Below are 13,235 nucleotides of genomic sequence, written 5' to 3' on the forward strand. Positions count from 1 at the left end.
AAAATGTCACATACGCCCTTTGTGCTCCAAGCCCTCGATATTCTATGTGGATATTAATAGACCCCTTAACAGACGACGTCACACTGGCTGCACGCAGCCAGTATGCGCGCAACGAAACCCATTATATCAGGTCTCGTTAGGACGCGTCTCACTAGCCAACACACACAAGAGGGGGTTGGGGTGTGCTGAAACCAGTGCACCCCGAAACAGGTTGGGAATTGGTTGCGTGAAACAATCACCTGTGCGTCCAGGCTCAATGGGCCTCATTCAGCAATAAATTCGTAAGTTGTCTTCTTAAATTTCTTCCTAAGTGAATTCCTAAGAGAAGTCGAGTCAGATTCATGAAATGTTCTTAGGTTCTGCCTGCAGTCACACCTGTGTGTGATTGCTGCACACAGAAATCACAGGAAATCACACAGAGAAATAAAGTTGAGAGAATGAAGTAAAGAATACCTAAACTAAAGCCTAAAGATGGTGGAACACCAGACTCCAAACATAAAAATAAATAAATATTTCTGTGGAGGTACTTCTGAAGTGAACAAAAAAAAATGTCTTTCTTTCTTTGGCCCCTGGTCGTGGAATGATCTCCAGACCAAACTCAAATTGGCTGCTCTAATTCCCTTGAGAAGCTTCAAAAGAATCGCCATAGTTTTATTCACAAACAACTGCACCTGTCCGGAGGTTTACTAGCCTAGCGGTAGGTTCTTGGTTATTTGTATTGGTTGTACACTGTGTGTATTACTATTTCTTGTTTGACTTTTGGCTTTTTTCTATTGTGAAAAGTGTATCATTAGGAGTCTTATCTTATGTATTTGTGATGTATCTTGGATGACTATTTTGTTGTTTGTTTTTGTACTTGTATGTTAAGCTTAGACTGTGTAAATTTAACGCTGCATCTTGGCCAGTTCCCACTTGAAAAAGAGACTGTGTCTCAATGTGTTTTTACTGGTTAAATAAAGGTTAAATAAAAAAAATAAAAAACAGCAAATTATTTAATTTAATTAATGAATGTATTTTATTATTTCTCTCACATTAATCAACATATCACCACTCGATATCAATGTAAATTTGCTGAAATTAGCTGTTAAAAATGTTATCCATATTTAATGTTCAGGAGTAGCGTTAGTAGTGGATATAAAACATTTTAGTACTGAAAGCTGGTGGGTGGATATAGAGGGTCTTTAAGGTAGCAGCTGCTTGGTATGTAATGGGGTGGAAATAGGGGTGTGGTGGGTGATATGGTGGTGCAAGGAGGGGTGTAGGGGGCTGTGTGGGGTATGGGGATGGGTGTGACGGGTGGGTATAGGGGGGCTTTCAGGTAGGAAGGGGACTTGAAAATGGGGGTGTGGCGAATGTCGGGATATGGGGGTGGGGGTATGGGGGGGCGATGAGGGTGGGTTGGGTGGGGGGTTATGGGGTGGGTATGGGGCTTGGGCTTCAACTCAACTGGGTCTGTTTGGGTTAGATGCATTTGGCTGCAGACCCCCACCTGAAAATATTTTCTGCTAGGGAAATGTTTTCAAGATTTATCAAAATGTTTCGAAAATAGCCGATCTACAAGTTCAAGATTGCCAGTAATGGGACGCGTTGTGAGCTTGTAGATCAGCTATTTTCAAACAAAGTATAAAATAGGGTTAAAGTGATTAAACTGTTCCTCGTTTGCTGTGGACCCCCTGGAACAGCTTCAAGGACCCCTGGGGGTCCCCAGACCACACCTTTGAGAACCTTTTTTGCTCTAAAGATATGATAAAAAATATTATTGTAATTTAAATCCTATATTATACAACTGTAGAATTGAAGAAACTTCGAGAAATAATTATTTTTGCACAAACATATCACACTTAAGAACTCAAAGGCCACCCTAAGAGTGCTCTCTAGTATGCGTAGATTTCTTCTTAACTTAAGAACAAATTACAGCTAAGAAAACATTTGTGAATGCCAAAATCTCTTAAAAAACTTCTTAAGTGGGAATAAGAACAAATTTGTTCGTAAGTACGGTTCATGAATCGGGCCCAATGTTAGTAAACAAATAATTGGTCTATATGGTGTAATTCCTCTGACATCAAGGGCTTCATTGAATTCCCTGTACACTTGAAGGGCATTTTCAATAGCAAATGGATTGAGGTGAATACATTCCAGGTTGTAGGGATATGCATCTGGGAGGATCTGGTAGCTGTTTTTAGTTGGGAGAACTCTGGTGTTTGCACTAACCTACTAGGCTGGTAGCTGGTAAAAAGATTTTACAAAGATTCCGGATCAACTCTGTGGTGGATAACGAGCACTTTATTTCAGTACCGTTACTATAACTGGCATAATACAACAACAACCTGTTTTTTTCCCCCATAAACTGACCCACTGAGCATTTTTCGGTCTAATAGACGTACAAAACACGTCTAAATGGCCCCTATACGGCTAGGCTAAAACAGGTTTATAATTGGTCTACTGGTGAAAGTTTTTTAGCGGTATAGGTTTAGCCTAGCCGTTTAAAAGACGTCTATTCAACGTCTATATATATACCTCTTAGACGTCTAAATAACAGCTAATATACGTCTAAAGCTATATTTAGACGTTTGTTAAAACGTTTATTTTTATATCAAATGTATACCCCATAGACGTTATTTAGACGTCATTTAAACGTCTATTTAATTATAAGGATATGAATACTTATAATTAAACCCAGACGTTTAAATAAGATATAAACTTATTAGCATTAGATAGACTACCTTTACAAGACATATATTAATTTAAAAGCCTCAATATTTAATGCAGATCCAGCTTCTCTATTTAAAAAAAAAATACTAAAGGGAACAAATTTAACCTGTTATCCTTACCTTGATAAATGTGGTAATGTAGTCCCAGGATGTTCTGACAATGTATTTACATTGTTATATTTATGGATATTTTAAACAGGTTTGAGTGTAACACTAATGTCATTTGTACTGTACAACAGGATATAAATAAATGTATTTATGTTAAGATTTGACTATCCCTCAACTACATTTCAATCACAACATGTATAACTTGTAAGTTAATGCCTTTGAACACTGCCTCCAGGGACAAATCTAAGGCATTCTTCTTCTCACCATACCAATACTCATCAAATATATCTCCACATTCCACTTTGAAAGGTTAGGCCTACAGTATATATTTGTCCTGAAAGAGGTATTTTTTAGAGCCTGTTAAAAATCCTTGTGATATTATCACTATCAATCCTCACAGGTTGATCAATTCTTGAAAGTGGCCAAAGAGCACAGAGATTGTGAAACAAAGCAAAAACTGCATTTCAAAGCAGTGACCTGGCTTAAAAATCTTGAAAATGATTGACCAGGAGAATAAAAGTGTGACAGCAACATTATGAAATGGCTTGCAGCAACAAAGAAACACACAAGGCTAGGAACATGCATGCATGACACACACACACACACACACACACACACAGGATTATGGTGGTATGGTGCAGACTTCAAATTTTCAAGGGGTGAGTAATCGATAGTCATTTTGGGGTCCTTGGGGTCCTTGTCCTTGGCCTCTTGTACCCCCCCCCCCCCTGCCACTTCGAGCTGGCGCCTGCTTGAAGTGGTCGGCTATTGAGGCGCTGACCTGGGCCTCCGTTGCCTCTGCAAAATTCTGCCGAACAGCTTCTGCAATCAAAACGATGACAAATATCTACTCTCAGACTTGACAGTAGCCATTACAGAGATTGCCACATATAGTCCAGACAAATTGTCATTTGTTAATGTATGTCATCATGTCAGTCACACATTTATAACATGAAGAAGCATCAACAAAGAACTAGCACAGACAATTGTTCTATTTACCCTGGATGAGGGAAAAGAAGTTTGTACTCTTGAACGCCCTCTTTTTTTGCTGCCCACCACCGGACATATTGTATTTCCGCATCAGGCCATTGGTGAAAAGTCTGGAACAGATTTTTTTTTAAAGCAGATACATTCTCAACAGCATGCGCTAGCAGCTTGTAATGAAGACAATGTATATGGAACAGCAATAATACACTGACTACCACATTGGAACCCCCCCCCCCCCCCCCCACATTATATTTCTTTTTCTACAGTGTCATGTTATTAAACTTCAATTTGTATTCATACCTGTCCAGGATCTTTCTTGTACATGCCCTCACGTCGTACCCCCCAATGTGGGACAGCTTTGAAATCTGTATGATATTACAAATTATCAACATTGATGTAATCGTTTTGAATTCAAATGATTTAAAGCATATACTTTTTTGTATTTACCATTGAACGTCGGAATCGTTGCTTCTCCAGCTCCTTAGACATGAGGTTGAACTCCTCCTCGTCGTCTATTGGCAACGCTCCACCCTCATCATCACTTTCTCCCCGATTGTTGAGTGTCCTCAATTCATCGAGGAGCTCCAACAGCGTCTCCACAACGATCTTCTGAAACTCTGAGTAAAAAAACAACATATTAACCTAAACACTTGCCTTAACAGATATGACCACTTTATTTCAAATTATTTTAAAACCTTAAAATACTTCCATTCTTACTTTTCTCGGGCATAGGGTAGTCGTACACCTTCTTCTTTGCTGTTAAATTATAGAATGAAACAATAAATGTTGTATTAAAGGTTGAGAGTCTGGTGTGGCTGGCTATGTGATGCTGCTTTACTTTTGGCTTGTCAATACATAAAATGAATTGTTTTCCAAGATCAAAATCTTCCTCTCTCCCCCCCAGTAAGATCACTGCCAAACTTGATAAAAATGTACCTTTTGTAATCCTGGGACTTTTTGGCCCTCTACTTCCAACACGCTTTCCTGATGGTGAAAGACAAGCCAATTACATTTCATACTTGCGACATCACTATTTAAGATTACTGCTATAGTCAATCTGTACCTTGTGGGGTCTGGCCATTTCTGAAGACTGACGGTCTATTTGGTGGGCTAGGAGTCTCTGTTGGGGGAGGGGGTAAAGGAAGTAACTCATCTTACAAAGTCACCAGTTACACTGTATATCACTGTGAAACTAAATACTTTTTTACCTTGTTGAGTCCTTTGCCTTGGACTCCTTCGACTTGGAGTGCGATGCCCTGTTGAGGGCAAAACAAATCAAATTGCACATCTTAATTACACCATCGTCATCACTGTTACAGCAAATACAAATCTATCTTTGATAGTCCTGTTTTTTTGATTGAAACTATAGCCACGGTCCACTGGGGTGGAAAACAATTAAATTATACATCCAAATTAAATCTTTGCTATGCCATCTCAAAATCTGTCAGCCTTGCCATCTACACTTACAGTTTGATCTCTGTGAGAGAACATCCCTGGCTAGTCTAGTAAGCCGGATGTTGCTGTCATCTGCAAAAAAAAAAAAATGTTTTAATGTTACAGCTTTCACATACAGATCTATTATATAATCAAATAAAATGTAAAACATTTTTCTCTGTACTGCGAATATCATCTGTTGATGACAAAAACTTCAGTCGCCGACTGCACAATCACCCTTGTGATCACCTCTGGGGGGGGGGGGGGGGCAATTCAATTTCTTATTAACAGTCACCATTGTGATCTCTGCTATAATCAATAGAATTTACCTTGTGGGGTCCTGGCTCGAGTCAGTACTGGACTGCGTCTAACTGTGGGGGGGGGGGGGGGGCATACAGTAGTATTGAATAAAATACACTGTATTAGTTCAATGGATTTAGATCCATGTTGTGTTTCTAACCCATGCAGTCAGTCAGTCTGCCCTGCACAGTCTGATAGAAAGCACAAAGCCTTAATAACAGAAACAGTCTGCCTCATCCAGGCAGTTGGACAGTAGTCACTTTGAGTGTCAGTTGGGACAAACGCAGTCAGTGGGGCAAACGCAGTCCGCACCAAAAAGATTTACGATTCTGTCCCTATCGGTACATAACTCGGACGGCGCTGATTCGACTAGCAGACCATCGGCTGGTCGTCGCGGGCACTCGCGCCTGGGCCCTGCACAGTCTGAGAGAAATCACAAAAATAATAATAACAGAAATAGTCTAGGTAAGCTTAATTAATTGCAAAACATGACACCCCTTATTCAAAACAGATGGCAAATGCATTCTTCTCTTTATAGGGCCTACACAGGTAATAAAATTACCTGTGAGACCTTTATGAATTGAACCTCACAGTCAGCAATCAGTCAGTCAGTCAGTCAGTGTTGCCTGGTTTCAGACGAATCTGCCATTGCAAAAATAAATGATCTACACAGTGATATTAGTTCTGGCCATGCCAGGCTAAGTGAGTGAGTCTGTTAGTTAGTTAGTTAATGAATTAGTGAGTTAGTCAGTATGTTTGTTAGTTAGTGAGTTAGTTAGTTAGTGAGTTAGTCAGTATGTTTATTAGTTAGTTAGTAAGTCTGTTTGTTAATTAGTAAATTAGTTAGTTAGTCAATATGTTAGTAAGTTTGTCAGTTTTTCAGTTTGTTAGTTAGTAAATTAGTTAGTTAGTCAATATGTTAGTAAGTTTGTCAGTTTGTTAGTTAGTTTTGGGAACAACATTAGTACCTCTAAAGCAGTGTTTCCAAAACTGGGGTTTGGGACAGTGGTGTGTTCTAAGTTTTTTCGGAGGGTATACGATACGATGCGCGTGGTCGTGGGTATACACTCGCACGTTTTCAATGTAATGGTTATTAGACTGTATGCGCTTTTCCCAAAAAAAATCTGGACTGTATACGGCATATACAGCGTGTAACGGTAGAACACACTACTGGTTTGGGACCCCCAGGGGGTCCCCAGATGATTAGCTTAATGGGCAACATTGTTTACTCACTCAGTAAACAAACCAACATACAGTATAAGCGCATACAGGGTATCTGCACATTTATAATGTTACAATTTAATGACTTTAAAGACCTTTTTAAAACCAAATTGATAAATATTATGTAAGAAAGAGGCAAACATTGTGAAAATAGTCGATCTACAAGCTCACAACGCCTCACACTGAGAGGCGTTGTGAGCTTGTAGATCGGCTATTTTCACAATGTTTATCCATGGAACCGAGTCAAACTAAATGTAATGCCTACATCTCCAAGTCCAAGTGCTGGTCAGGGTGGGGGGTCCCCAGTTCAGATGTGATTATTTTGGGGGGTACCTGTAAATGACTACACTTACAAATACACTTTTAACCTAAATGTAACCATCAGGACACCTCAGGGACTTGAACCCCGTCCTAGTGAACCAGGAGTGCCATACCAGTGTCTTTTACCTCTTTGACTCATTTACAGGCAGTGGCGGGAACATTACTCAATTTCTTTACTTAAGTAAAAGTATCAATACTGCAATGTAGAAGTACTCTGTTGAAAGTAAAAGTCCGGAATTCAAAATGTACTAAAGTGCCAAAAGTAGAAAGTACTCATTATGCAAATCCCATTTCACAAAGTTTTCGAATGTATAAAATGCATAAAAATCTTTTTTGAAAATAGCAGATCTACAAGCTCACAATGCGTCGCATCGCGACGTCCATATACATTATATCACAATATACTAAAGGTCATTTGTACAACGTTTTTCCGATGTACGGCACTCAGCTTTTGGAAGCGAGTTTAAATCAGTGGTTCTGGGACTTTTTCGTGCCAAGGATCCCCAAATTGATACATATATATATATATTTGGCCACTGACCCCCCCCCCCCCCCCCCCATCTGAAAATGTTTTTAAAATCTAAAATCAAAATGACACAGATCCTTTCCCGGTTTTAATGGGTTAAATGGCCTGTCTTGGTTTAAAGCCCACTCACCACGACAAGGTGCAGGCCGAGAGTGGGGACACCCCCACCTCCCCCCTCTGTGGGGGGGGGGTGGGGATTGGGGGGTTGGGGGTGGTGGGGGGATTGCAAACAGACGTACACGGACGCCACATACATTACAAACAGACGTATTACATATATTACAATATATTACAAACAGAAGTAAATATATATTACATATATTACAATATAATACAAACAGAAGTAAATATATATTACATATATTACAATATAATACAAACAGAAGTAAATACATATTACATATTACAATATATTACAAACATAAGTGAGAATCAGGCTTCTTCTTCTTTCGTTTATCATCATTAGATGTCCAGCTCAATAACGTGCAGCCACGCCCTCATCTCGGGTCCCACATCAAAGCGGCCGGCCTACGATGGTGGTCTGTACAGGACACAGAGGTGATTATGTGATCGGCAGATCGGCAGGGTTCTGGATACAGGGCTGCAGGCTCTGGATACATTTCAGACTTACACGGACGTCAAATTTATTACAAACAGACGTAAACAGATATTACATATATTACAATATATTACAAACAGAAGTAAATAGATATTACATATATTACAATATATAACGAACAAAAATAAATCATTATTACACTTATTACAATATATTACAAGGAGAAGTGAGACTCAGGCTTCTTCTTCTTTCGTTTATCATCATTAGATGTCCAGCTCAAGGTCGTGCAGCCACGCCCTCATCTCGGGTCCCACATCAAAGAGGCCGGCCTCCGATGGTGGTCTGTACAGGACTAAGAGGTGATTATGTGATCGGCAGATCGGCAGGGTTCTGGATACAGGGCTGCAGGCTCTGGATACAAAGTTATGGATACAGGGTTCTGGATACGGGGCTGCAGGCTCTGGATACAAAGTTATGGATACAGGGTTCTGGATACGGGGCTGCAGAGGACGTTGCAGAGACCAATCAGTCATCCATCCCGTCTGTCGAAGTGTCCTATCCATCCATCCACCCCGTCGGTCGAAGTGTCCTATCCATCCATCCCGTCTGTCGAAGTGTCCTATCCATCCATCCATCCTCCGTCGGTCTAAGTGTCCTATCCATCCATCCATCCCCTCTGTCGAAGTGTCCTATCCATCCATCCATCCCGTCTGTCGAAGTGTCCTATCCATCCATCCACCCCGTCGGTCGAAGTGTCCTATCCATCCATCCCGTCTGTCGAAGTGTCCTATCCATCCTCCGTCGGTCGAAGTGTCCTATCCATCCTCCGTCGGTCGAAGTGTCCTATCCATCCATCCACCCCGTCGGTCGAAGTGTCCTATCCATCCATCCCGTCAGTCGAAGTGTCCTATCCATCCATCCCGTCTGTCGAAGTGTCCTATCCATCCATCCAGTCTGTCGAAGTGTCCTATCCATCCATCCCGTCTGTCGAAGTGTCCTATCCATCCATCCCGTCTGTCGAAGTGTCCTATCCATCCATCCATCCCGTCTGTCGAAGTGTCCTATCCATCCATCCATCCCGTCTGTCGAAGTGTCCTATCCATCCATCCATCCCGTCGGTCGAAGTGTCCTATCCATCCATCCACCCCGTCGGTCGAAGTGTCCTATCCATCCATCCACCCCGTCTGTCGAAGTGTCCTATCCATCCATCCATCCCGTCTGTCGAAGTGTCCTATCCATCCATCCATCCCGTCGGTCGAAGTGTCCTATCCATCCATACAACCCGTCTGTCGAAGTGTCCTATCCATCCATCCACCCCGTCGGTCGAAGTGTCCTATCCATCCATCCATCCCGTCGGTCGAAGTGTCCTATCCATCCATCCATCCCGTCTGTCGAAGTGTCCTATCCATCCATCCTGTCTGTCGAAGTGTCCTATCCATCCCGTTTGTCGAAGTGTCCTATCCATCCATCCATCCCGTCTGTCGAAGTGTCCTATCCATCCATCCATCCCGTCGGTCGAAGTGTCCTATCCATCCATCCATCCCGTTTGTCGAAGTGTCCTATCCATCCATCCATCCCGTCGGTCGAAGTGTCCTATCCATCCATCCACCCCGTCTGTCGAAGTGTCCTATCCATCCATCCATCCCGTCGGTCGAAGTGTCCTATCCATCAATCCTGTCTGTCGAAGTGTCCTATCCATCCCGTTTGTCGAAGTGTCCTATCCATCCATCCATCCCGTCTGTCGAAGTGTCCTATCCATCCATCCATCCCGTCTGTCGAAGTGTCCTATCCATCCATCCTGTCTGTCGAAGTGTCCTATCCATCCCGTTTGTCGAAGTGTCCTATCCATCCATCCATCCCGTCTGTCGAAGTGTCCTATCCATCCATCCATCCCGTCGGTCTAAGTGTCCTATCCATCCATCGATCCCCTCTGTCGAAGTGTCCTATCCATCCATCCATCCCGTCTGTCGAAGTGTCCTATCCATCCATCCATCCCGTCTGTCGAAGTGTCCTATCCATCCATCCACCCCGTCGGTCGAAGTGTCCTATCCATCCATCCCGTCTGTCGAAGTGTCCTATCCATCCTCCGTCGGTCGAAGTGTCCTATCCATCCTCCGTCGGTCGAAGTGTCCTATCCATCCATCCACCCCGTCGGTCGAAGTGTCCTATCCATCCATCCCGTCGGTCGAAGTGTCCTATCCATCCATCCCGTCTGTCGAAATGTCCTATCCATCCATCCCGTCTGTCGAAGTGTCCTATCCATCCATCCACCCCGCCTGTCGAAGTGTCCTATCCATCCATCCATCCCGTCTGTCGAAGTGTCCTATCCATCCATCCACCCCGCCTGTCGAAGTGTCCTATCCATCCATCCATCCCGTCTGTCTGTCGAAGTGTCCTATCCATCCCGTTTGTCGAAGTGTCCTATCCATCCATCCATCCCGTCTGTCGAAGTGTCCTATCCATCCATCCATCCCGTCTGTCGAAGTGTCCTATCCATCCATCCTGTCTGTCGAAGTGTCCTATCCATCCCGTTTGTCGAAGTGTCCTATCCATCCATCCACCCCGTCTGTCGAAGTGTCCTATCCATCCATCCATCCCGTCGGTCGAAGTGTCCTATCCATCCATCCCGTCTGTCGAAGTGTCCTATCCATCCATCCCGTCGGTCGAAGTGTCCTATCCATCCATCCATCCCGTCGGTCGAAGTGTCCTATCCATCCATCCCGTCGGTCGAAGTGTCCTATCCATCCATCCATCCCGTCTGTCGAAGTGTCCTATCCATCCATCCATCCCGTCGGTCGAAGTTTCCTATCCATCCATCCACCCCGTCTGTCGAAGTGTCCTATCCATCCATCCATCCCGTCTGTCGAAGTGTCCTATCCATCCATCCACCCCGTCTGTCGAAGTGTCCTATCCATCCATCCACCACGTCTGTCGAAGTGTCCTATCATCCATCCACCCCGTCTGTCGAAGTGTCTTATCCATCCATCCATCCCGTCGGTCGAAGTGTCCTATCCATCCATCCACCCCGTCGGTCGAAGTGCGCTATCCATCCATCCATCCCGTCGGTCGAAGTGTCCTATCCATCCATCCATCCCGTCGGTCGAAGTGTCCTATCCATCCATCCATCCCGTCTGTCGAAGTGTCCTATCCATCCATCGTTGGTCGAAGTGTCCTATCCATCCATCCATCCCGTCGGTCGAAGTGTCCTATCCATCCATCCACCCCGTCTGTCGAAGTGTCCTATCCATCCATCCATCCCGTCGGTCGAAGTGTCCTATCCATCCATCCACCCCTTCGGTCGAAGTGTCCTATCCATCCAACCCGTCGGTCGAAGTGTCCTATCCATCCATCCACCCCGTCGGTCGAAGTGTCCTATCCATCCATCCACCCCGTCGGTCGAAGCGTCCTATCCATCCATCCACCCCGTCTGTCGAAGTGTCCTATCCATCCATCGTTGGTCGAACTGTCCTATCCATCCATCCACCCCGTCGGTCGAAGTGTCCTATCCATCCCGTCGGTCGAAGTGTCCTATCCATCCATCCATCCCGTCGGTCGAAGTGTCCTATCCATCCATCCACCCCGTCGGTCGAAGTGTCCTATCCATCCATCCACCCCGTCGGTCGAAGTGTCCTATCCATCCATCGTTGGTCGAAGTGTCCTATCCATCCATCCACCCCGTCGGTCGAAGTGTCCTATCCATCCATCCATCCCGTCGGTCGAAGTGTCCTATCCATCCATCCATCCCGTCGGTCGAAGTGTCCTATCCATCCATCCATCCCGTCGGTCGAAGTGTCCTATCCATCCATCCATCCCGTCTGTCGAAGTGCCCTATCCATCCATCGTTGGTCGAAGTGTCCTATCCATCCATCCATCCCGTCGGTCGAAGTGTCCTATCCATCCATCCACCCCGTCGGTCGAAGTGTCCTATCCATCCATCCACCCCGTCGGTCGAAGTGTCCTATCCATCCATCCATCCCGTCTATGTAAGTGTCCTATCCATCCATCCATCCCGTCGGTCGAAGTGTCCTATCCATCCATCCCGTCGGTCGAAGTGTCCTATCCATCCATCCATCCCGTCTGTCGAAGTTTCCTATCCATCCATCCATCCCGTCTGTCGAAGTTTCCTATCCATCCATCCACCCCGTCGGTCGAAGTGTCCTATCCATCCATCCATCCCGTCGGTCGAAGTGTCCTATCCATCCATCCACCCCGTCGGTCGAATTGTCCTATCCATCCATCCATCCCGTCGGTCGAAGTGTCCTATCCATCCATCTATCCCGTATGTCGAAGTGTCCTATCCATCCATCGTTGGTCGAAGTGTCCTATCCATCCATCCATCCCGTCGGTCGAAGTGTCCTATCCATCCATCCCGTCTGTCGAAGTGTCCTATCCATCCATCCATCCCGTCGGTCGAAGTGTCCTATCCATCCATCCACCCCTTCGGTCGAAGTGTCCTATCCATCCAACCCGTCGGTCGAAGTGTCCTATCCATCCATCCACCCCGTCGGTCGAAGTGTCCTATCCATCCATCCACCCCGTTGGTCGAAGTGTCCTATCAATCCATCCGCCCCGTCGGTCGAAGTGTCCTATCCATCCATCCACCCCGTCTGTCGAAGTGTCCTATCCATCCATCGTTGGTCGAAGTGTCCTATCCATCCATCCACCCTGTCGTTCGAAGTGTCCTATCCATCCCGTCGGTCGAAGTGTCCTATCCATCCATCCATCCCGTCGGTCGAAGTGTCCTATCCATCCATCCACCCCGTCGGTCGAAGTGTCCTATCCATCCATCCACCCCGTCGGTCGAAGTGTCCTATCCATCCATCCACCCCGTCTGTCGAAGTGTCCTATCCATCCATCGTTGGTCAAAATGTCCTATCCATCCATCCACCCCGTCGGTCGAAGTGTCTTATCCATCCATCCATCCCGTCGGTCGAAGTGTCCTATCCATCCATCCATCCCGTCGGTCGAAGTGTCCTATCCATCCATCCATCCCGTCGGTCGAAGTGTCCTATCCATCCATCCATCCCGTCTGTCGAAGTGTCCTATCCATCCATCGTTGGTCGAAGTG

The 13,235-nt window shown here is 44.9% G+C and overlaps 1 protein-coding gene across 1 annotated transcript; it reads right to left on the reverse strand.

The window, feature by feature from the left end:
• Positions 1 to 3,213: 3,213 nt before the first annotated feature.
• Positions 3,214 to 4,442, reverse strand: LOC311036011 (uncharacterized protein; the record flags this gene model as incomplete). The annotated part of the gene is made up of 5 exons (XM_084044536.1): positions 3,214 to 3,230; positions 3,555 to 3,641; positions 3,819 to 3,919; positions 4,107 to 4,171; positions 4,254 to 4,442. 5 exons carry the CDS (start codon positions 4,440 to 4,442, stop codon positions 3,214 to 3,216), a joined length of 459 nt encoding a protein of 152 aa, XP_083900662.1.
• Positions 4,443 to 13,235: the final 8,793 nt, after the last annotated feature.

The sequence above is a fragment of the Gymnoscopelus microlampas genome (assembly GCF_963454915.1).
Source record: "Gymnoscopelus microlampas genome assembly, chromosome: 20".
Taxonomy (NCBI): domain Eukaryota; kingdom Metazoa; phylum Chordata; class Actinopteri; order Myctophiformes; family Myctophidae; genus Gymnoscopelus; species Gymnoscopelus microlampas.